This window comes from Mandrillus leucophaeus, unplaced genomic scaffold, assembly GCF_000951045.1.
Source record: "Mandrillus leucophaeus isolate KB7577 unplaced genomic scaffold, Mleu.le_1.0 Scaffold1080, whole genome shotgun sequence".
NCBI lineage: Eukaryota > Metazoa > Chordata > Mammalia > Primates > Cercopithecidae > Mandrillus > Mandrillus leucophaeus.
In genome coordinates, this window is record NW_012098988.1 from 233,221 (window position 1) to 255,935 (window position 22,715).

At 35.7% G+C, this 22,715-nt stretch overlaps 1 protein-coding gene across 7 annotated transcripts in view; it reads left to right on the forward strand.

Moving 5' to 3' along the window:
• Positions 1-753: 753 nt before the first annotated feature.
• The window catches only part of ARL6 (ADP-ribosylation factor-like 6), a 38,372-nt gene continuing 16,410 nt past the window's right edge, over positions 754-22,715 (forward strand). For 4 of the 7 annotated variants that reach the window (XM_011986760.1, XM_011986768.1, XM_011986751.1 and 1 more), the window contains exons 1-5: positions 754-1,217; positions 4,488-4,637; positions 17,201-17,262; positions 17,659-17,727; positions 22,244-22,338. In XM_011986760.1, coding sequence (XP_011842150.1) covers positions 4,515-4,637; positions 17,201-17,262; positions 17,659-17,727; positions 22,244-22,338 — 349 coding nt within the window. In that variant the 5' untranslated portion in view covers positions 754-1,217; positions 4,488-4,514. Of the gene's footprint in view, positions 1,218-2,215; positions 2,315-2,855; positions 2,915-4,487; positions 4,638-17,200; positions 17,263-17,658; positions 17,728-22,243; positions 22,339-22,715 lie in introns of all 7 variants that reach the window. The other 3 variants (XR_001006748.1, XM_011986776.1, XM_011986785.1) reach the window with 2 other exon arrangements.

The window sequence follows — 22,715 nt, forward strand, 5'->3', positions numbered from 1 at the left end:
TGGGGGTGGGAGGGGTCAGAAATCCTACACCCATGGCAAACAAACAAAAAAAAGGAAGAGAGAGAAACCCCTATTTGAAGAATGAGGCCATTCACTGGGGGTGAGGTTAGTGGGGCTGGGCAGATTGAAAGGCTAGATCTTTAAAATGATTGCACCTGTAATGTGTCCGTTGGAAAACGCAGTAATAAAAGATGTGGGGAAGGGTATGCCTAAATATTTTCTATTTGAAGACTATTTGTGACTATGACTATAAAATTCAAGTGCAATTTAAGAAGGTGGCCAACTTTAAGTATTGACTATTAATACCTTTCCTAACCACCTGCCGATTTGATTCTGGAGACTGTAATCTACTCACAGGAGATTATGCCTGGTAGAAATCTCTTCGGGAGACCAGACAACTAAGAAGCAGGGGTACAGGCATACTTTCTTAGCCGAACAACGCCTTTTGACTTTTTACATCAGTTCTCCCCTCTACCTTCCTGCATTAACAGTTTTACCTCTACAGGGACTCAGGGTGGCAGGCCTATCAGAGCCAGAGGAGAGTCGGTGCGATGGGCAGCGGCGGAACTCCGGCGCACATCTTGCCCCACGGGGGACAGTAGCATCTCGCAGTCGTTGCCACCACGCTACGCTGGTGCCTGGTAACGACGCTCTCCGCGCCACACCGAGCGCCAGTCCCTTGGATGCCCAGGAAGACCAGGGTCGAGCGACGCACACGCAGCACACGCCAAACGCTTCCCAGAAAGCTGTGCGCGCGCCTACAACTCCCATCATGCTACGCCGGGAACTGCACGGCTCCTCGCAGGAAATAGGCAGCTCACCCTGCCACCTGTGCACACATTTTTCTTCAATGTATAGTTCCTCGGCGCGCCTCTGGCTGTTTCCCGGAGCTCTTCAATCCCAGAAGCTACAGCACAACGGCCGAATCGCCAAGACCCCCGGGGAGGCGTGGCTTCAGCCGGAAGAAGCTCCTGTTGCCAAGGGAACGGTGCCTGCCAAGGCGCCTGCTCAGCTACTGATGCACAGGCTGCTGCAGAGGCTACCGGTTTTCCCAACTTGTAGAGACGGCTTTGCTCATTACCAGGCATCCTTCCCATGTAGGCGTAGAGAAGAAGGCTGAGGGACCCTCGCACCAGATTTCCATCCCAGAGACCGATACGAGTGGGTCCATTCCTGTTACCAGCTCCTACGCCTTCCGGACTAACCTCAAAAACCAGGTAATCTCCTCAACCCTGGTTTAAAGCCAGCGCCACCCTCTGCCCCCGTCAGTTTTAGAATTCCTCTTTGGCCTTTCCTATGTTTTTCACACCACGCGCGTAGTTGTTGCTAATGTATGAGAAGTAGAAAAGAAGGTGAGTAAGAGAGGCCATAGAAAACTTACTAAACTGGTTTGGACGAATGTTTGTTTGGTTAATGGGTTTGAACAGCGCCCAACTTAGACCCCTGTATTTGGGGTGTATATGTGTGTGTGTGTGTATGTGTGTAAGTGTAATTTAAATTCCATCATCAAAAACTGAAAGCCGAATAAGAATGTTTATTTTGGGTCATAAAAATAGGCAACATTTCAATCAACACTTTACAGAGTTTACTAAGTATCATTCGTGGTGTTTTCTCTGGGCTACCACTGTGTTTCTGCAGCTTACCCTCTAAGCTGTTAACTGTGGATAACATTCTAATTCCTCTGGACTTCTCTGGCAATATGTAATCCTTTAGGAAACAGTCTGTCAGACAATAACCAAGAGAATTTGGCTGGTGTGCAAAGAGAGGGTTACAGTAAGATAAGAAACAAGAAAGGAAGATTGGAGCCAGATTGTGAACAACCTTAAAAGCTATGCTTGGAAGTTTGAGCTTTATTCTGAAAGCCAGTAGTTCTCGATAGTAACTTCACACCAGAAACACTGGGTAGCTTTTAAAAACTACAGATGCCCTGATCTCATTTCAAAAATTTGGATTCAGCAATTGATTTCAGAGTGCAGCCAGGGTTGAGAATCATGGCTATCAGAGTAGGAAGCTGCAGAAAACAATTGTATCTGTCACTGCACACTTAAGACATGATAAATAAACGTTGAGTAGCTTGAATTATCTTTTATTAATTTATGCATGCAGAAAGTCAACTTATGGAAGGAAAATTGTAACTACTTGAAACGTAGAAGTTTAAAGGCTCTATGATAGTTGTTTATAAAGCAATTTCAATAAATGTGATTACCTCATTTAGAAAAACTGCCTCCTCTTCTAAATTGTGTGCCCCAAAATATTTCAGTAACAAGTATCAAGTGATAATCCATGGAAAAGTGATGGAAAGTCACAATACAAGGTACTGTGAAAAACGAATATTCAAGCATCAGGCTTTAAACATTCAGTGCTTTATAGTAGATGCTTAGAGGGGGGAAAATGTTAGAAGTGGTCGTTTTTAAAAAAATAAGTTCTAAATTGTATGAAATGGAGAACAAGATATAAGTATTTATACCAATATGTTTACGCAGTAAATAAAGTGAGTAGTAGCAAATTTTGAAATCAAATGGTATGTGTTAATTGCTTCATGACATCAGAAGGTTAATTTAAAATAGAGTCTACAAATGCTGGTCCTTAAGCTGTAATTTAAAGAAATGGGCTGAATAAGATTTGAATCTCTAATACAAGGAGAAAAGTCGATTGAAGTGGCACAAATGGAAGTACCTAAGGTCAAACTCATCCTTGGGGAAAGACAAACGTGGTTCTGTTATAGGCCTCACCTTTTGGCATGGCGTTGTACCATCTCTTCTCTGCACATCACTGAAATTCAGTTTTGAAATTTCTACCCATAATCATGTCCCAAAAGGCCTAAGCAAAATGTTGACTATGCAACCTCCTTTTAGATACAGTTGTCTTGGAAGCCTCTTATTGATAAAGTTGCTGCAGCCTCACATCCTTCAAGGTATGCCCTTGCCTGAAATTGTATGGAATAAAAAGTATTGAAGAAACTGTAATATGATAGGTTGCTTATGCAGCCTTAGATGGAGATGAGAATAAGTCAATTTAATGAGAATAAAAACATTAGAGAACTGTGAAAGTGACTGTTGTTGAGTAATGGGAAATATTTGGTGCAGAGATGTATTGTAGCAGTCCCTGCAACAGTAGGGGGCTGGAAAAAGGGATCTCCCTGTCCTCCTACCACAGAGTAATGGTTTGGGGAGCAGTGGACCCAAAGTGAGCTCCTTTGAAAAGTTTAGTTTGGAGACCTGAAGTGTAAATTTAACAGTACCTTAGATGAATATAAACAGCCATAAAGTTACCACATAGCAAGTTTTATGTACATAGCAGTTTTATTTGACTTCCAAATACTTCTATTTTTGGATTGCTGATAGTTTTTGTTTTGTTTTGTTTTGTTTTTTTCAGTTTGCATTGGAAAGATTTTTTTTTTTTCGAAGAATCAATACAATTGAACAAACGAAATGAAAACTTTAGGGACACCTTAACAAAGACATTTTTAAGATTTTTAAAAAACTAAATTAAAATCTACAATTAAATATATGATGAAATTAAAATTCTTATTCTATACTAATATGATAAAGTTCTTTTAAAATAGCACTTAGTAGGATGTTTCTGATAAGTAACAGTTAAAAAAACAGATATTTAGTAAAGTTCAATAAATTGAATGTTTGTGTATTTATGCATAACCTTCACAAAGGGATTTATGGTGACTTACAAAGACGTATGTATAGGATAAGGGGAAATAAAGATAAGTATTTCAAGATTCTTTGCTTCTACTGACAGAAAACCCTACTTAAACTGGAAATAACCAAGCAAGCAAAAAAAAAAAAACTGAATTTATTATAACTTCATATTATTACAAAATATAACAATGGGGCTGGTTTCCGATAAAGATTTAACAGTGGCTTAAATGATATAACCAAAATCTCAAAATCTTTCTGCTTTTCAGATCTACCTTCTACTTTCTGAGTTTCAGCATCAGAATACATAAGCCCCATTGCCCATTCACTGTTTCAGATTTTCTGGAAAGGCTACAGCCTAATTTTTCCACATTTTCAAGTATCACAATGCGCAGACTCCAAATGATACTGAGGCTGACCATGTTTGATTCTTAAATATTATAAATTACAGAGAGAAATGTTGTTATTTCCAAGGCATTCTTCTGTGTTGCCACCTGTTATAAGCTGCAAATCTGCGTATCAGTTAAGGCTCCTTTCTGGTAATCAGCTTACACTCTGTTTACTAAGTGTGAAGCTACATTGACATAGTTTTCACACTATTATTATGTGTATTTAAATTATTACCTTTTTAAAATACATTAAATTACATTACCTTTTTAAAATATTATTACCTTTTTAAAATACATTAAATTACATTACCTTTTTAAAATATTATTACCTTTTTAAAATACATTAAATTACATTACCTTTTTAAAATACCTTTTTAAAATACATGTACCAATATTTTCCATAACTTAAGGTGCCTTTGGGTAATATTTTATTTCCTCTTAATTGCAGGTGGTTTGTAAATATTTGAATTACGTTATGGGATTGCTAGACAGACTTTCAGTCTTGCTTGGCCTGAAGAAGAAAGAGGTTCACGTTTTGTGCCTTGGGCTAGACAATAGTGGCAAAACAACTATCATTAACAAACTGAAACCTTCAAATGTAAGTATCTTTGTTAGATTCTTCATATATTTTCTGTCACTAAAGAATATTAATGTGCAGAATTATGTTATATGACATTGAAACCGCATATAATCACATTAAGATATTCTGTTAAACTTTCAGTGCCTTTAAGTGTCCTGAGCCGTAATTTGCAGTGTATTTTATACAGTAAATCTTAATTACTAAACTGGAATATTATTTTCACTTGTCTTTTCTTTCAAAAGATCTTCACAAATTTACTGAGTTTTCTTTTTGATATCATTGCCTTCCTTTTAGTTTCCTCCTTACAGGAGGAGCAAAATGAAGAGAAAGGTGAAACATTTTTAAAGGTTCTATGGACAATTAGACAATTCTCAAAAGTATAGTATGCATATTAGTAATAGTAAGCAAGATGATTTTAACCTACAAGTGTATGAACATATTGTAATAAGTGAAAAATATATAAAGCTAATACATTTAACATGTGATGTATAAGTTAAAGTCTGGTGCATATAAAGAAAGCCTATCTAATAGTGCTTTTCTAATTTCTGGCACCAATTCTTGAGCCTTTATGTTTAGGCAACTCTCCTGCCTTATCAGAAAAACTGACATCCAGATCCAGGGAGAAGTGATTGGATTTCTTTTCTTTTTTTTTTTTAATGGTAATGGTAACAGCCAAGGAGCCACTTGAAATGGGACTTCTTGAAGGGTTTCAAACCTCTGTCACTCAGTTACAGATACAGATACAACACTTGCTCCCTTCCCACACCAAGCTCGAGAAGAGTCTCTTGTAAGCTTGCATCCACTACTAGAACATTATTTTTAAGGAATTAAATAAAATAAGTATAGAAATATACAATGCTCTAATAGGAAATGCCTTGCAAAAAATCATGCCCATCTCGTTTTATAGTAACATTGTCTCACTTTTGTGGATAAAATCAGTTTCTAGATAAGTAGTTCTTTCCTGGACACAAACTAGTTTTTCCTATTAAGCTCTCTTTATGTTTATTTATTATTAATGTACTGAGGTTGCTGGCATTTCTAAACTAAATAGGGAGAGAGGAAGGACATTTTAACCTGATAGCTTTTTTTCAAGAATCTAGTCTTAGCTGTCATGTTTTTAGAGATAGAATCTGTATACCTTTTTCAAAAATTTCAATCTTTATTCCATTCCCCAGTATGCGTGCTCGCATTGGCACATCATCCAGTTTTTATGTCATTTTTTTATTGATACATAATAGTTGTACAAATTTAGGGGTTACATGTGATAGTTTAATACATGCATACAAATCAGAGTCATTGGGATATCCATCTCAAACATTTATCTTTTTTATATGTTCAGAACATTCTAATTCTTCTTTTCTGGTTATTTCAAAATATACAGTAAATTATCGTTAACTATAGTCACCCTACTGAATTATCAAACACTAAGTCTTATTCCTTTATCTAACTGTATTTTTATACCTGTTAACGAACCTCTCTCCACCCCTCTCTCCCCACTACCCTTCCCAGCCTCTGGTAATCACCTACTCTATGTCTCTATGAGATCTACTTTTTTAGATCCCACAAACAAGTGAGAACATGTGATACTTGTCTTTCTGCACCTGGCTCATTTCACTTAACTTAATGACCTTCAGTTCTGTCCATATTATTGCTGCAAATGACAGGATTTCTGTCTTTTTTATGGCTGAATAATATTCCATTGTGTATATGTACCAAATTTTCATTATCCATACATCCATTGATGGACAAAAATTTATTCCATATCTTGGCTATTGTGAAAGGTGGTGCTATAAACCTGGGAGTGCAGGTATCTCTTTGATACATTGATTTCCCTTTTTTTGGATGTATTCCCAGCAGTGGGATTGCTGGATCATATAGGAGTTCTATTTTTAGTTTCATGAGGAAACACTATACTGTTTTCCATAGTGGCTGTACTAATTTGCATTCCCACCAACAATCTATGAGAGTTCCCCCTTTTCCACATCTTCACTAGCATTCATTATTTTTTGCCTTTTTTGGTAAAGGCCATTTTAACTGGGGTGAAATTATATCTCATTGTAGTTTGATGTATGTTTTTCTGATGATTAATGATGATGAGCATTTTTTCTTATGTCTGTTGGCCATTTGCCTATATTCTTTTGAGATATGTCTATTCAGATCTTTTACCCATTTTTTAAGTCAGATTTTTTTTTTTTGCTACTGAATTGAGTTCCTTCTATATTCTGATTATTAATCCTTTGTTGAGTGGACATTTTGTAAATATTTTCTGTAATTCTGTAGATTATCTCTTCACTTTGTTGATTATTTCCTTTGCTATGTAGAAGCTTTGTAGCTTGATCTAGTACCATTTGTCTATTTTTGCTTTTGTTACTTGTGTTTCTGAGGTCTTACTGCCCAGATCAGTGTCCTGAAGCATTTTCCCTATGTTTTCTCCTAGTACTTTGATAGTTTTGGGTCTTAGATTTAAGTCTTTAATCCATTTTGATTTGACCTGTGTATATGGTGGGAAATAAGGGTCTAGATTCAGTCTTCTACATGTGGTTATCCAGTGTTCCAGCATCATAAGACTATCTATCCTTTTCCCAAAGTATGTTCTTGTATGTCTTTTGGGAAAATGAGTTGGCTGTAAATACATTGATTTATTTCTGGCTTCTCTGTTCTGTTCTGTTGGTCTATGTGTGTGTGTTTATGCCAGAACTATTCTGTTTTGGTTATCATGGCTTTGTAGTATAGTTTGAAGTCAAGATAGTGTGGTACCTCCAGCTTTGTACTTTTTGCTCAGGATTATTTTGGCTATTTGGGGTCTTTTATGGTTTCATATAAATTCTAGGATTCTTTTTATATTTCTGTGAATGTTATTGGTATTTTCATAGGGATTGCATTTGCTCTATTAATCTCTTCAGGTAGTATAGATATTTTAACAGTGATAATTATTTCAATCCATGAGCATAAATAGAATAGCTTTTCATGTTTTTATGTCTTCTTCAATTTCTTTTATCAGTATTTTATATTTTTAATTGTAGAGATCTTTGGTTGGATTTATTCTTAAGTATTTTATATTTTTGTAGCTATTATATATGGGATTACTTTCTTGATTTCATTTTCAAATTGTTTGTTCTTGGGGTATATAAATGCTACTGATTTTTATATGTGGACTTTTGTATGCTGAAACTTAACTGAATCTCTTTATCAGTTCTAACAGTATTTTTGGTAGAGTCTTCAGGTTTTTCTAAATATAAGAACATGTCATCTGTAAACAAGGATAATTTGAGTTCTTTCTTTCCAGTACTGATGACCGTCATTTTTCTTGCCTAATTGCTCTGGCTGGAACTTCTAGTATTGTTTTTGAGTAAAAGTGGTGAAAATGAACATCCTTGTCTTGTTCCAGGTGTAGAGGAAAGACTTTTAGTTTTTCTCCATTCGGTATATTAGCTCCACCAGTATAACATTAGTAATTAGCCATGGTTTTGTCATTTATTTGGCCTTTATTGTTTTGAGGTATGGTTCTTCTAATCCAATTTGTTGAGAGTTTTTGTCATAAAGAGATGTTGAATTTTATCAAAAGATTTTTCAACATCTATTTAAATGATCATGTGGTTTTGTCCATGATACTATTAATGTTATGGGCTCGTATATTGATTTGTGTATGTTGAACCATCCTTGCATCCCTTGGACGAATCCTACTTGATCATGGTGAATGAACTTTTTAGTAGGTTGTTAGATTCAGTTTGCTACTGAAGCAACTGTTTGAAGATTTTTGCATCTGTGTTCATCAGGGATATTGGCCTGTAGTTTTCTTTATCATTGTGTTCCTGACTAGTTTCGGTGTCAGATTAATGCCAGCTTTGTAAAATGAGTTTGGAAGTGTTTCCTTCTCTTTACTTTTTGGGATCATTTGAGTTGAATTAGTATTTGTTGTTTAAATGTTTGGTAGAATTCCATAGTGAAGCCATCAGGTCCTGATATTTTCTTTAATGGGAGACTTTGTATTAGTGCTTTGATCTCCTTACTCATTATTGGCCTGTTCAGGTATTTTATTTTTCCATGGTGCAATCTCAGTAGGTTGAATGTGTCCAGGAATTTATCCACTTCTATGTTGTCCAATTTGTTGGCATATAGTTTTTCATAATAATTTCTAATAATCCCTTGTATTTCTGTGGTATCAGTTGTTATTTCTCATTCTTAAGTTCTAATTTCGTTTATTTGGATCTTCTTTCATTTTTTTCCTAGTTTAGCTAATGTCTTCTCAATTTTATATTTTCAGAAAGCCAACTTTTTTATTCTTTGATCTTTTGTATGTTTTTAGTCTCACTTTCATTTATTTTTGTTATGATCTTTATTTATTTCCTTCTACTAATTTCGGATTAGATTTGTTCTTCCTTTTCTGGTTGCTCGAGGTGCATCACTGGGTTATTTGAAGTCTTGCTACTTTTTTTTTTGAGATGGAGTTTCGCTCTTGTCTCCCAGGCTGGAGTGCAATGGCGCAATCTCGGCTCACCACAACCTGTCTCCCAGGTTCAAGTGATTCTCCTGCCTCAGCCTCCCAAGTAGCTGGGCTCACAGGCATGCACCACCACACCCTGCTAATTTTGTATTTTTAGTTGAGATAGGGTTTCTCCATGCTGGTCAGGCTGGTCTCGAACTCCCGACCTCAGGTGGTCTGCCCACCTTGGCCTCCCAAAGTTCTGGGATTACAGGTGTGAGCCACCGTTCTCGGCCGCTACTTTTTTGATATGTGTGTTTATTGCTATAAACTTCTTGCTTAGTGCTGGTTTTGCAGTATCCATAGATTTTGGTATGTTGTATTTCCCTTTTCATTTAAGAAGGTATTAGTCAGGGTTCTCTAGAGGAACAGAACTAATAGGATAGATATTTATAAAGGGGAGTTTCTTAAGAAGTATTAGCTCACACAATCACAAGGCTCCACAATAGTCTGTCTGCAGGCTGAGGAGCAAGGAAGCCAGTCTGAGTCTCAAAACTGAAGAACTTGGAGTCTGATGTTCAAGGACAGGAAGCATCCAGCATGGGAGAAAGATGTAGGCTGGGAGGCTGAGCCAGTTTAGCCTTTTCACATTTTTCTGCCTGCTTTATATATTCTGGCCACACTGGCAGCTGATTAGATGGTACCCATCCAGATTAAGAGTGGGTCTGCCTTTCCCAGCCCACTGACTCAAATGTTAATCTCCTTTGGCACACCCAGGATCAGTACTTTGCAGCATTCAATCCAATCAAGTTGACAGTATTAACCATCACAAGTCCACCCCTTGTCAATACACGTCTCCTGAGGTCATACATAATGTTCAAATAAGGACAATAATAAGGTCATAATTACGCCTAACATAATACAACTATCCTTCTTACAACCAGAAATACACCAGTCCCCAACCCAAATGCTATTACATAAAGTCAACAGAATTTAAATGCTGAAATGAAGTTAGTAAATCTTATGTCACATGATAAAGGAAAAAGAAAATAAAATGAATATATTTTCATAGTACAAGTTTATACATACACAAACATGTTTTTAACAAAAGGAGGAAATGCTCATGGCAGTTACAGTCTTTGTTTCTGTAACTGTTCACATGGTCATAGCTGGTATTGATGACTACCTTTTTCTACTACCTATTCTGTATTCTCTTTGCCTTCAGCAAGCACCTCAGCAGGTCCTGTTTGTTTGTTTGTTTTCTGTTTTTGTTTTTTTCCTGGTGGAATGACCCAAACCTTCATTCCTGAAGGGTCTGGTCTATATGTAGTCCTGCCGGATTGGGCTCTTTTAGTTTCCCATTGACCTTAATCACAGGGCATGGTAATACGAAGAGATGCCCTAATGGATCTCCTGTATTCCATGCATACTCTTCCTTACCTCCGTTGTGCAGTGATAGTCCGATTTCATCTTGATAGTCCCAGACAATCACCCCAGCCAACACTGTAACTCCCTTCTTAGCTTGTTGACTTAAAGGTAGGAGGAGCCCAAAGTGTCCAGGTGGCAATCTTAACTTCCAATTGAATGGAATCATTGTTGTATCCCCCTGTGGTAGCATTCCCCCTCTGGAACTAAGACCTCTAGGCCAGCTGTACGTAATGTCGTGGGAACAGAAAGCAAAAATTTTGCTAGTGGATCACTAGGGGTAATGGTAAGTGGTGCCACTTCCACTGTTAGATCTGACATACAGAGAAGAGCCATTAACAGGGCTCTTCAAAGATGCAGGTGCTGCCCTCACAAATCTATTTCACAAAGCACTGGTTAAGGGTGTATCTTCTAGACCCACCCCACCCCCGGCCCCAAGCTGGGATAAGTAGGTCTAAAGTGACTAATCCATTCCACCAGCCCAATCTTCCTAAGCCTTTGGGTCTCTTCCTCTAAATTAAACCAAGGGAGATCAGGCGTTTCCAGCTTGCTCACAGTGGGCCACCTTTTAATCCACATTTCAGCTGACCAAGCAAATACTATTAGAACCTTTTTTAACTCCCAGAGCTGCAACATTAAATGCAGAATCCCTACTTAGTAGGCCCAAATCAATAAATTCAGCCTGATCCAACTCTGTGTCTTCCACCATTATCCCACACTCTTAATACCCATCCATGCCTGTTCTCCAGATTACTGTTTATATAAATTAGAAAACTCAAGCAGTTCCTTTTGAATGTAGTGCACCACCTTGTGGATCACACTCTCAACCTCACCTCTAGGGGCCCCCCCAAGACTTTAGTTATAGTTCTAGAAGCAGGTAGGAGTATTGAGAGTGGCTCTTGAGGAGAATCAACATTATCTTGCCTGGCAACTGCCTCAGGGGATGTCATCACTGTTGCCCAGGCAGTGCAGGATTTATCTCCTCAGACAAAGGTGGAAAGGCTGATGGCAGCAGGGGTAGGGGAGGGGATGTTGCCACTACTGGGAATGGCAAAGCTGCTTGTTCTGGCAAAAAAGGTTCATCAGAGTTTATAAGCTCAGTGTCCCCAGCTTCATCAGGGTCCTCCCACAGGTCCCCATTCCAAATTGCAGGGTCCCATTCTTTTCCAATCAATGCCCTCACTTTAACAGTAGGCTCCTGGCGAGGCTGAGCATGCACCTTTCATTGCAGGTCAGCAACTGATATGAGAACTTGTGCCTGTTTTTCCACAATTTCAGCTCTTTCTCTACAGGAGATAAGACTCCCACTCAGGGCAATCTTAACAGATTTGAGGCTCAGTATCTACTTCTGAAGCCAGGAGTTACAATCCCTGGGTTCATAATTTTCTTTCATTACTTTGTGCAGTGACCTTAAGAGTAACCAACCAACTTCATTATGTTCCTTGGTTCTCCACATATGGTCAAAGGTATTATGTATAGAGTCACTAAACTCCATGCCTCTCACGAGCAGTGAATCAGGAGTGTCAAAGGCATTTATTTTGCATAACTCTCTAAACAGTTCATGCCAAGGACTAACAGTGTTCTCCATACTATTAAAAGTAGAATCCTTAGCATTTTGAGGTCTAATCATATTAAGCAGCCAACTCCAGAAACCCCCAAACCAGTGAAAGAACTCCATCCTTAATCTGTTCTTCTAGAACCACTCCTGGTACCAAAATCTGTATTAGTCAGGATTCTCTAGAGGGACAGAACTAATAGGATAGATAGATATACATATAAAGGAGAGTTTATTAAGTAGTATTAACTCACATGATCACAAAGTCCCACAATATACCATCTGCAAGCTAAGGAGCCAGGAAGCCAGTCCGAGTCCCAAAACTGAAGAACCTGGAGTCTGATGTTTAGGGGCAAGAAGCATCCAGCATGGTAGAAAGATGTAGGCTGAGAGGCTAAGCCAGCCTAGCCTTTTCAGGTTTTTTTGCCTGCTTTGTATATTCTGGCCACACTGGCAGCTGATTAGATTGTTCCCACCCAGATTAAGGGTGGGTCTGCCTTTCCCAACACACTGACTCAAATGTTAATCTCCTTTAGCAGCACCTTCACAGACACACCCAGGATCAATACTTTGCATCCTTCAATCCAATCAAGTTGACACTTAGCATTAACCATCACAAAGAACTTTTGAATTTCCTTCTTAATTTCTTCATTCACCCATTGAATATTAGGAAGCATGTTAATTTCCGTGTGTTTTTGTAGTTTCCAAAGTTCCTCTCGTTACTGATTTCTAGTTTTATTCCATTGTGGTTAGAAAAGATACTTGATATGATCTCTACCTTTTAAAATTTGTTCAGATTTGTTTTGTTGCCTAACATATGATCTGTTTTGGAGAATGTTCCATTCGATGATGAGGATAATGTATATTCTGCAGCTGTTGGATGGAATGTTCTATAAACGTTTATTAAGTCCATTTGGTCTCAAGTTCAGTTTAACTTGGATTTCTTTTATTGTTGATTTTTCTGTCTGAATGATCTATTACTGAGAATGGGATGTTGAAGTCCTCTCCTGTTATTGTATTGCAATCTTTCTCACCCTTTAGCTCTATTAATGTTTGCTTAATATATTACGGTGTTCCCATGTTGGAGGCACATATATTTACAATTGTTATATTCTCATTCCGAATTTACTCCTTTACCCTCATATAGTATTTTACTTTGTCTCTTTTTATAGTTTAGACTTGTAATCTGTTTTATCTGATATGAGTATAGCTACTCCTGCTCTTTTTTGGTTTTCATTTACATGGAATGTCTTTGTTCATTTCATTTTTCAGCCTGTGTGTATCTTTATAGATGAAATGAGCTTTTTGTGGAAAGCACATAGTTGGGTCTAATTTCTTAAATCCATTCAGCCACTCTATGTCTTCTAATTGAAGAATGTAGTTCATTTACATTTAATACTATTACTGATAGGTAAGGACTTAGTATTGCCATTTAGTTAATTTTTCTCTGGTTGTTTTGTAGCTCCTATTTTCCTTTCTTCCTTTCTTAAGGGATATTACTTGTGCTAATCTTAGTACTGGATATTTGTTTTTGGTTTTCTGTGGGAGATATTGAAGCCTAATTGCTTCTTGCTTCTACTTAATTTTGGTGATGTTACCCTTATTCTTATTCTTATTCTTTTTTTTTTTTTCTCTTTGAGACAGGGTCTCGCACTGTCGCCCGGATTGGAGTGCAGTGGCACAATCTTGGCTCATTGCAACCTCCATTTCCTGGGCTCAAGTGATTCTCCTGCCTCAGTCTCCCAAGTAGCTGGGATTATAGGTGTGTGCCACCACACCCCACTACTTTTTTTGTATTTTTAGTAGAGATGAGGTTTCGCCATGTTGACCAGGCTGGTCTTGAACTCCTAACCTGAGGTGATCCACCCGCCTTGCCCTCCCAAAGTGCTGGGATTACAGGTGTGAGCCTCCATGCCTGGCCACCCTATTCTTAATATTTAAAACAATCTAAAATTGCTCAGTTGATAACTTGCATATTCATTTGATAACTTGCTTATTAAATTTCTCTCATTATAAAAGAGCATAGGTTTTTCTCTTGTTCAGCACTGAATCTCAGATACCTAGAATAATGCTTGGCACTTTGGATGAGTGGATTGTTGAATGATTTTTTAATATTTATTTTTGGCCAGGGGATTATGATTGATACCACCAAGAATATCATTTTTATCAGACTTAAACTAACCAAACGGGATCTCTCTCAGAAATCTTATTCTCTTCCTGGTTATTTTGGTGTATCCTTGACCTGTCTAGAATGTTTTGTTCCACTCAGGCAATACAATAACCACAGGAGATTTGTTCCAGGACACGCATTCCCACCCACCCCCTTCCACCCTCCTACCTATATTAAATGGTATAGTATTTGCATATAACTTATGCACATCCTCCCATATACCTTGAATCATCTCTAGTTTACTAATAATACTTCAATACAATGCAAATACTATGCAAATAGTGTTTATTGTATTTATACATTCGTATTGTTTTTATTGTTAAATAGTATTATTATCTTTTTAAAATTATATTCAATTCATGTTGGCTAAACCTGTGAATTTAGAAGCTATAGATACAGAGGGCAGACTGTAATTCCTATAGTCTTCGTTTACTTTGTGCCATTCCCTGTCCAATTTTCAGAATGACCAAATGTATTTGTTCTTGGATAGAGCAGAGGGAGACTGATACTGTAAACTATCTCTTAGAATACATTGGAGGAAAATGAGTTCCACTTCAGTCTAGAAGCAATTGCTCACATATCTTGTTCTATCCTGATTAACTTGTGAAGTTTCTTTTTTTTCCTGATTGCTTTCTACTAGAACTTTTGAAATGATGGAAAGAAAAGAAAATTTATTAATTTTATTCCTACAAGTAAAATAGCAAGTTTCTCTGGAAATAAAAAGAGTTTGTGAAGAAATTAGGTGATCATGGGGAGGCTAGGGAAATGTTCTAATTACAGTTCATTGAAGACAGGGTTACTATTTTAATAACATTTTACATTTTAATAACCCTGTTGAGACTTCTTTAAACTTTAGCTTCCTATTTTGTTATTGTTATCTTTTTCCTCATAGTAGTAGCTGATGATTTTGTCACATGATTGGCACATTTAAAGTCCTTAAAATCAAAATAATGAAGTTGGGGGAACATTAAAACTTAGGAAACTTCTTATTGCAAAGGTTGTTCTGAAATGAAGGAACCCCAGGGTATGAGGCAGGAATCTTAGTAGCAGGAAATGAATTTTGTCTTACATAAACAAAAATATATTTTTGGAAAAATACTAGATCAGGTCTTGGAATGGATAGAAGGAAAAGGAAAAAGCTAAGTAAACAAACTTCAGAAAGGCAAAACAAGGGCAGCTCTGGAGGGCCTTTCTTCTAGCGCATTACCATGCTATAAGGTGACCAAGCTCCAGTGAATTTTGAGCTTCTGTCTTTCCTTGAATTTAAATTTCCCAGAAGTAGACTACCAGAGTGAATGTAACAGTGTGAGGCAAAATTTTTCCCTGTATTGTTTTTTTAATAAAAGCAACAAGATGAACTGAAGGGAAATTTTTTTAAAGTTATAATGACAATATGGGAAGAACTGGGGATGAGACTGAAATCAGTGAGCATATAATTATAATAATAGCAGACATTTGTTGAGCATTTACTGTGTTGAGTATTTTACATCCATTAACCTATGTAGTTATCATGATAAGTTTATGAGTTAAGGATAGTAATAACATATTTCACATTTGAGAAAACTAGGCTTAGAAAAAATAAGTAACATGTTCAAGGTAGCAGAGCCAAGTAGGAGCAATTAGGAGGCTGGTACAGTAATTCAAAGCAAGAAATGATAAGGGTCTGAACTAAGTTAGTGAAATAGAACCAAAAAGCGTAGAGCGTGATTACATAGAGAATGTAAAAAAACGGAGGAGTCGATAATAACTTCTAGGCATCTGGATCAGCAAGTGGATATATTTTTATTCAAACAGAGGAATAGTTTTTCTGGTGAAAGTGCTAGGAGACATTTAACAAGTTAGATTGTTAGTATACTACATTTTAATCGTCAGTGGGACTTGTCAACATGTCTGCTACTCTACTCTAACCCCCTTTCACTCTCTTCTCCACACAGAATTCCTTATCATTGCCTTCAAGCCCTTACGTCTCTTACCTCAACACATCGCTCTTTATCTTACCCAGCACACTTTAGACATTTAGGCTTTCTGCATTTCCTCAGTGGCAAGTTCCTTCCTTCCTCAGGATCATTGCACTGACATAGTTCTCTAACTGGAATGTTCTTTGTCAATAACTTGTCATGGTTCTTCCCCTCCTGTCATTCACTCCTGGGTCAGATGTCACCTCCTCAAAGAGACCATTCCTGAACATCTTTCTTCCATGCCACCTTCCAGCTCCTTTCTGCTGCCTCCCACCCCCAAAACATTTGTTTTTTGCACTTATCTCTGCTCAAAATTGTGTTCATTTGTTGCTTAGCTTTTCAATTGCTATTTACCTCTTCTAGCTTGTAAACTCCATGAAGGCAGGAACCATCTACACATGAGGGCAGTCTGGAACGTACACAAACTCAATAAGTATGTGTTGAAAGATTAGAAAGTGCCGGGCGCGGCGGCTCACGCCTATAATCCCAGTGCTTTGGGAGGCTGAGGCAGGCGGATCACAAGGTCAGAAGATTGAGACCATCTTGGCTAATACAGTGAAACCCTGTCTCCACTAAAAATACAAAAAATTAGCCAGGTGTAGTGGCGGGTGTCTGTAGTCCTAGCTACTTGGAAGGCTGAGGCAGGAGAATGGTGTGAAGCCAAGAGGTGGAGCTTGCAGTGAGCCGAGATTGCACCACTGCACTCCAGCCTGGGCGACAGAGCGAGACTCTGTTTCAAAAAAAAAAAATAGAAAGTCCTACGTGTGAACTCAGGGTGACTTATTAAACCATATATAAAACGCTTATGTCCTTGGTAACATGCCACAAGCCACAAATGTGAATAAACATTATGCAGATCCATAATTAGTAAACCTTGAACTTCTATAAAGAATTCACACAGAGTGATCCTACTGAAAAAATTATAAGTTTATTAAATCCTGTCATCTCCTTAGTGACAGATTTTAGAAACTGAAAATGTGGATACTTTAACTTGAGGAAAACTCGTTTCTGGTCATTGTAAATTTCTGAACTTTGTCTTTTCTCTTAAAGGCTCAATCTCAAAATATCCTTCCAACAATAGGATTCAGCATAGAGAAATTCAAATCATCCAGGTAATCCACTTTATCCCTTAACAAAAAAGTTACTAGTGAAAAATAACAATATTGGTCTACCTGGTCATTCTTCCTACCCTTAGAGAAAGTTATTTGTTGTTTCAGAATCTCATAGGTATTAACGTATTTCTACCACTATGGTTGGTTTATTTTTCAGAATTTAGAGTTTAGACAAACTCTGATAACTTCACTAGCAAAGAAGTTTTTTATGTTATTTATTGCAAAATCATGTTTATATTAATACATTTATTTCATAGAACTTTTACTTGTAAATTGGCCCATGTTGAATATTGCATATGAAGGATAATTTCTTTGATTGTAAGTAATTTAAAATTTTAAGTAAAAGTTATGCTTTAGTTAGTTTATAATGTAGTCATGCTTTGCTTCTTTTTGTAGTTTATCATTTACAGTGTTTGACATGTCAGGTCAAGGAAGATACAGAAATCTCTGGGAACACTATTATAAGTAAGTACATCTGTGAATGTTGCTAACTAGATGTTTTTGTTTTGCAACTAATAATAATTAGAAATCCAAAGAATTATATGACTAAGTTGTTTGGCTTTTTTTTCATGTAATTTATGAACATTTCCTAATTTTAAAAATATATAATCAGACTCAACATCGTTTGTCAAATGCTTCAGGTCCTTCATGACTTCGGGCCTTTGCACGTACTATTCTCTCTGTTTTTAATGCCCTATTCTATCCTACTTCACTTCAGTTTAAGGTTAACATATTCCTGCTTTAAATATCAGCTAAAAAGTCATCTCCTCTGAAGTTTCACTGTTCTGCCCAGTTTTTTTGTCCCTCCTGTTCACATGGCACGTTGTCCATTTCTATCTCTCTAATCATACTTACCATGTCTTGAAGTTATGTACCATAGCTGCCTCCCTAGTGGAAGTGTGAACTCCTCAAGGGAAGGGATTATTCATTATTCATATTATTTTCTCAAGACCTAGTATGATGCTCAGCATATAGACCCAGTAAATATTATTGACTAAATTTAGTTTAAAATAACAGTGTTGCCTAACAGTTGATCCATTGTTCTATGAATAATTTAAAATGAGCTATTTTTCAGCATATGCAAGTCAAGTGCTCACTAATTTACAGTTGGCCCTTCATGTCCTTGGGTTCTGCATTCCTGGATTCAACCAGTTGTAGATCAGAAATATTTGGGGGAAAAAATGCCATAAAGTTCCAAAAAGGAAAACTTAAATTGCCATACACAAACTACTATATTGAAAGCACATGAACAAGGTCATGTGTAGGCATTGTATTAGGTATTACAAGTAATCTAGGGTGACTTAAAGAATATGGAAGAATTTGCATAGGTTATATACAAGTACTAAGCCATTTTATATAAGAGACTTGAGCATCTGCAGATTTTGATATTTGAAAGGGATCCTGGAACTGATCCCCCAACAATACCAAGGGATGACTATACTTCAGACTAATGGCTGTCAAGTTACTAGGACCGAAATGTGTTATACCTTCTGGAGATTTGCATATGGTATTAAAATAAATTCATTAGCTTCTAATATTGTTAGGACTCCATTTAAGAGCAATGTAATTCACTTTTAGAGTCTGAAACTTAAAAACGGTATCTCTTAACTAAACTCTCTTTTGTGATTATGAACTCCTGCCTTGAAATGGTATGTGATATTTACCAGATAAGATTTAGATTTAGATTAACTCTTTCCTAATAATGTGAGACTAAACATTATATGGTATATATTTGGGATATGAACCAGAGGAGATTTATTCAAATTTTTTTTCAATGAGTCCTTCAATAAATTGAAGGCCTATTTAAATCACAGATCCAGAAGACTTCTGAGAGAGAGAGAAAAGAGAGTGCTTCAGATACAAGGGTTAGTTTGGAAAAGGAAAAGTGGCATGTTTGTGGTATTCTGCATTAAATTCCTTAGGGAGATGTGTTTTATGTGTTTCTTGTTTGTTTGTTTAGGAAACCTGAGTTTTCAGTACAGGATTTTTTAAATTCCTCCTCCAATTAGTTGATAAATGATTTCTTTTTAAAAATGTATTTAGCTACTTAAAAAATACTTTAATTTTAATTACAAAAATATATAGAGAGAGAAAATAGTAAGAAAGTAAAGTTTGTTTTTATTTGATTTGAACTCCTTTTTTCTTCATACTGTTTTTGGATGAAATTATGAATTCTAGAATAGAGTGGTTACATTGTAGATTGAATGGAGAATATGATTACTATTGAAAAATCAACAATAAAAGTAAATTTACTTTATTTTCATATTTTTCTAACTGTGAAAAAAAAGTACATCTTGATCTATTAAAAGGTACATCTTGATCTATTAGACTGAAAAAGGTTACAAAGATTAATAAAGTCTGCTCTTGTCAAAGTGAGCCACTCCTGTGAGAATGTAGTATCTTTTTCGGGGTAATTTATTGATATCCGTTAAAATGAAAAATGTTTATAACCTACAGCAAGCATTTTTACTTTTAGAAAAGTATTCTATGACCAGGGCTTATAGGCAAAAAATATACATAGAAGGTTGTATGTTAGCATTATTTATAACATTTTTATATCAATTATGTAAAAATGTTACTATCAGTATTTATCTTTACTGTAAATATGTACTTGGTATATATAGAAAGAAGAAAGTTCTTAGTGGATTATGCACCAAACCATTAGTAGCATTTATTTTTGGAATAGTAGGATTATAAGGGAAGTTTACTTTCTTTCATTTTCTTTTCTTTTTTCTTTTTTTTCACATCCTCTTTGGTGAAGAGAGACATTTACTTTCTAACATATATGATGCCATAATAATATTATGTAATTTTTACATACTGTTTTTACAACATAAAAAGATAATAGTATGCAAAAATATAAGGAATACACATTTTTTAAATTTGGAAAATATCGAAAAGAATATTGAAAACATGTTTCCCATAAATCTCACTGTTCATAAATTCACCATTGTCAGTCTTTTTGGTATCTTTCTTCTCCTTTTGAAATATATAACATATACTTTATATAAATAAGGAAAAAGGAACCATCTAAATTATGTATCATGTATAATTTTGTATCTTGCTTTTTTCAATTAACATTCTGTGGTATGCATAAATCAGGAAAAACATGCAATAAATACAGCTAACGGCTGCCTCATATTTTTTCACACAGCTTTGCCAAAATTTCTTTAACCATTTCTCTACTCTAGGACATGAAGGCTATTCTCAGTTTTTGAAAATTTTAACAGTCCTTCAGTCAAAATCTTGTTGTATAAGTCTTAGCCCCAGTTCATGATTCCTTAGTATGAATTTCAGAAATAAAATCACTGGCTCAAAGTGATTGAACGTTTTTATAAATCTTGATAGATATTTCTGATTTGTTCTGGTTTCTATATATACTGGTAATGTATGTCTCTGATAATCAGCATTGTCCTTTTTTAATGATAGGAGAAAATGGTATATAAAAAGTTTTATTTTGTATATTCACTTGATTTTTTTTTTTTTTTTTTTTGAGACGGAGTCTTGCTCTGTTGCCCAGGCTGGAGGGCAGTGGCACCATCTCGGCTCACTGCAAGCTCCACCTCCCAGGTTCAGGCCATTCTTCTGCCTCAGCCTCCCCAGTAGCTGGGAGTATAGGCACCCACCACCATGCCCGCCTAATTTTTTTTTTTTTTTTTGTATTTTTAGTAGAGACGGGGTTTCACCATGTTAGCCAGGATGGTCTGGATCTCCTGACCTCGTGATCCGCCCAATCACATTGAAGTTTAAAATCTTAATTTATGACTAGAATAAGTGATTTGCAAAAAAAGTACAGATGTCCAATAAATATATGAAAAGATATTAAACCTCACTGGCAATTAATGAACTAGATCAAGATAATATGCTATTAGAGTGGCAGTTATTGATAAGAATGATAGTAGCCAGTGCTGGCAAAGGAGTGAGAAAAGTACTGAGTCATGTAAATTGATATGGCATTTCTGGAGGACAGTTTGGAAATGTTTTTCTGAAACTTTAAATTATGTATGTAGTCCTAGAAATGTTACTCCTAAGAATAAATCTTAAAGCATCAAGAACTTTTTAAAAATAAAGGTATGTAGGAGGATATTTGCCTTAAAGTTTTTCATAATGATGAAAATTGAAAATAACCTAAAAGTCCAGCAACAAATGTTTGATACAATATTTGATGACACATCCATGCAATGCAATACCTTAGAACCATTCAACGAAGGTAGTGCAGAGGAATAATCAGTTATTTTTTAAGTGCCTGTATGATCCATCAGTGAATCCTTAACTAGTTCAATCACTGGTTATCAGCTTTTTAAAAAATCAAATAGAATAAAATAAAAGCTATTTGTAAGTATTTTTTTCAGAAGACTTTCACTTAAAATATATCTATATATACTTATGTGTCTACTGTATCTTAATGCAAAATATATTTCTTACTATGGTTTATAGTAAAAAAAAAAATTTGACAAACATTGATGTAGTGCTTTAGCATTTCGTATAAAAGTAGTAAAACCATAGTTGTAAAAAAAAAGTCGAGGAAATTTACATATATATTGCAAAGGCAAGGTATAATACAGGATTCCATTTTAAATACATATATAATTTATTCATACGTAATATATACAAAGTGTGGCTTTATACCAAAATATTAATAATTATTGCATCTGTGTAATAGGGTTATGGTATTTTAACTCATTTTCTTATATGCTGATATTTTAATGAAAAAATTACTCAATTTTTTAAAATTATGAAATAGCAAGTCATTAAATTTATTTTATTATCCAAATGAAAAGGTATTTTACATGAAATATGACTAATGGTTAATATATTTATCAGTCTTGGAAACTAACAAGAAACAGTACCAAAACTTCTAATGATAAACGGACATAGGACATAAGGAGGTAATACTTAGGTTAGGAAATGCCCATGGATAATAAACAGGGAAAAATTTATAAGTAAAGCTTTAATTTTTCTTTTTCTTTGCATTACACAGAGAAGGTCAAGCTATTATTTTTGTCGTTGATAGTAGTGATAGATTAAGAATGGTTGTGGCCAAAGAAGAACTCGATACTCTTCTGAATCATCCAGGTATGTGTGTGTCTTTCAGTCTGTATCTGTTCTTTGGGGTTCATTTATGTGTAATGTTTTGTTCTTTGGGTATTGCTTACACTATGTAATTATCTTTCATTTAAAATTGTTGAATTTAAAACATATACATTATAGAGAATTTATATTTTGTGTACATCACCATATTTTTTAAATTTTGCATTGTAATGTAAATATAAAGCATTTTGCAATGTTTTTGGGGTCTCTAACATTTATTTCCTTCCTCAAAAATAAAAACGCCCTTTTTTTCTGATAACATAAATAATTTGTGCCAATAGCAAAAAAAAAAAAAAAAAAAAAAAAAAAAAATCAGACAAAAAAAAAAAATAAAGATCTGTGTATTTCAACACCCATTAATA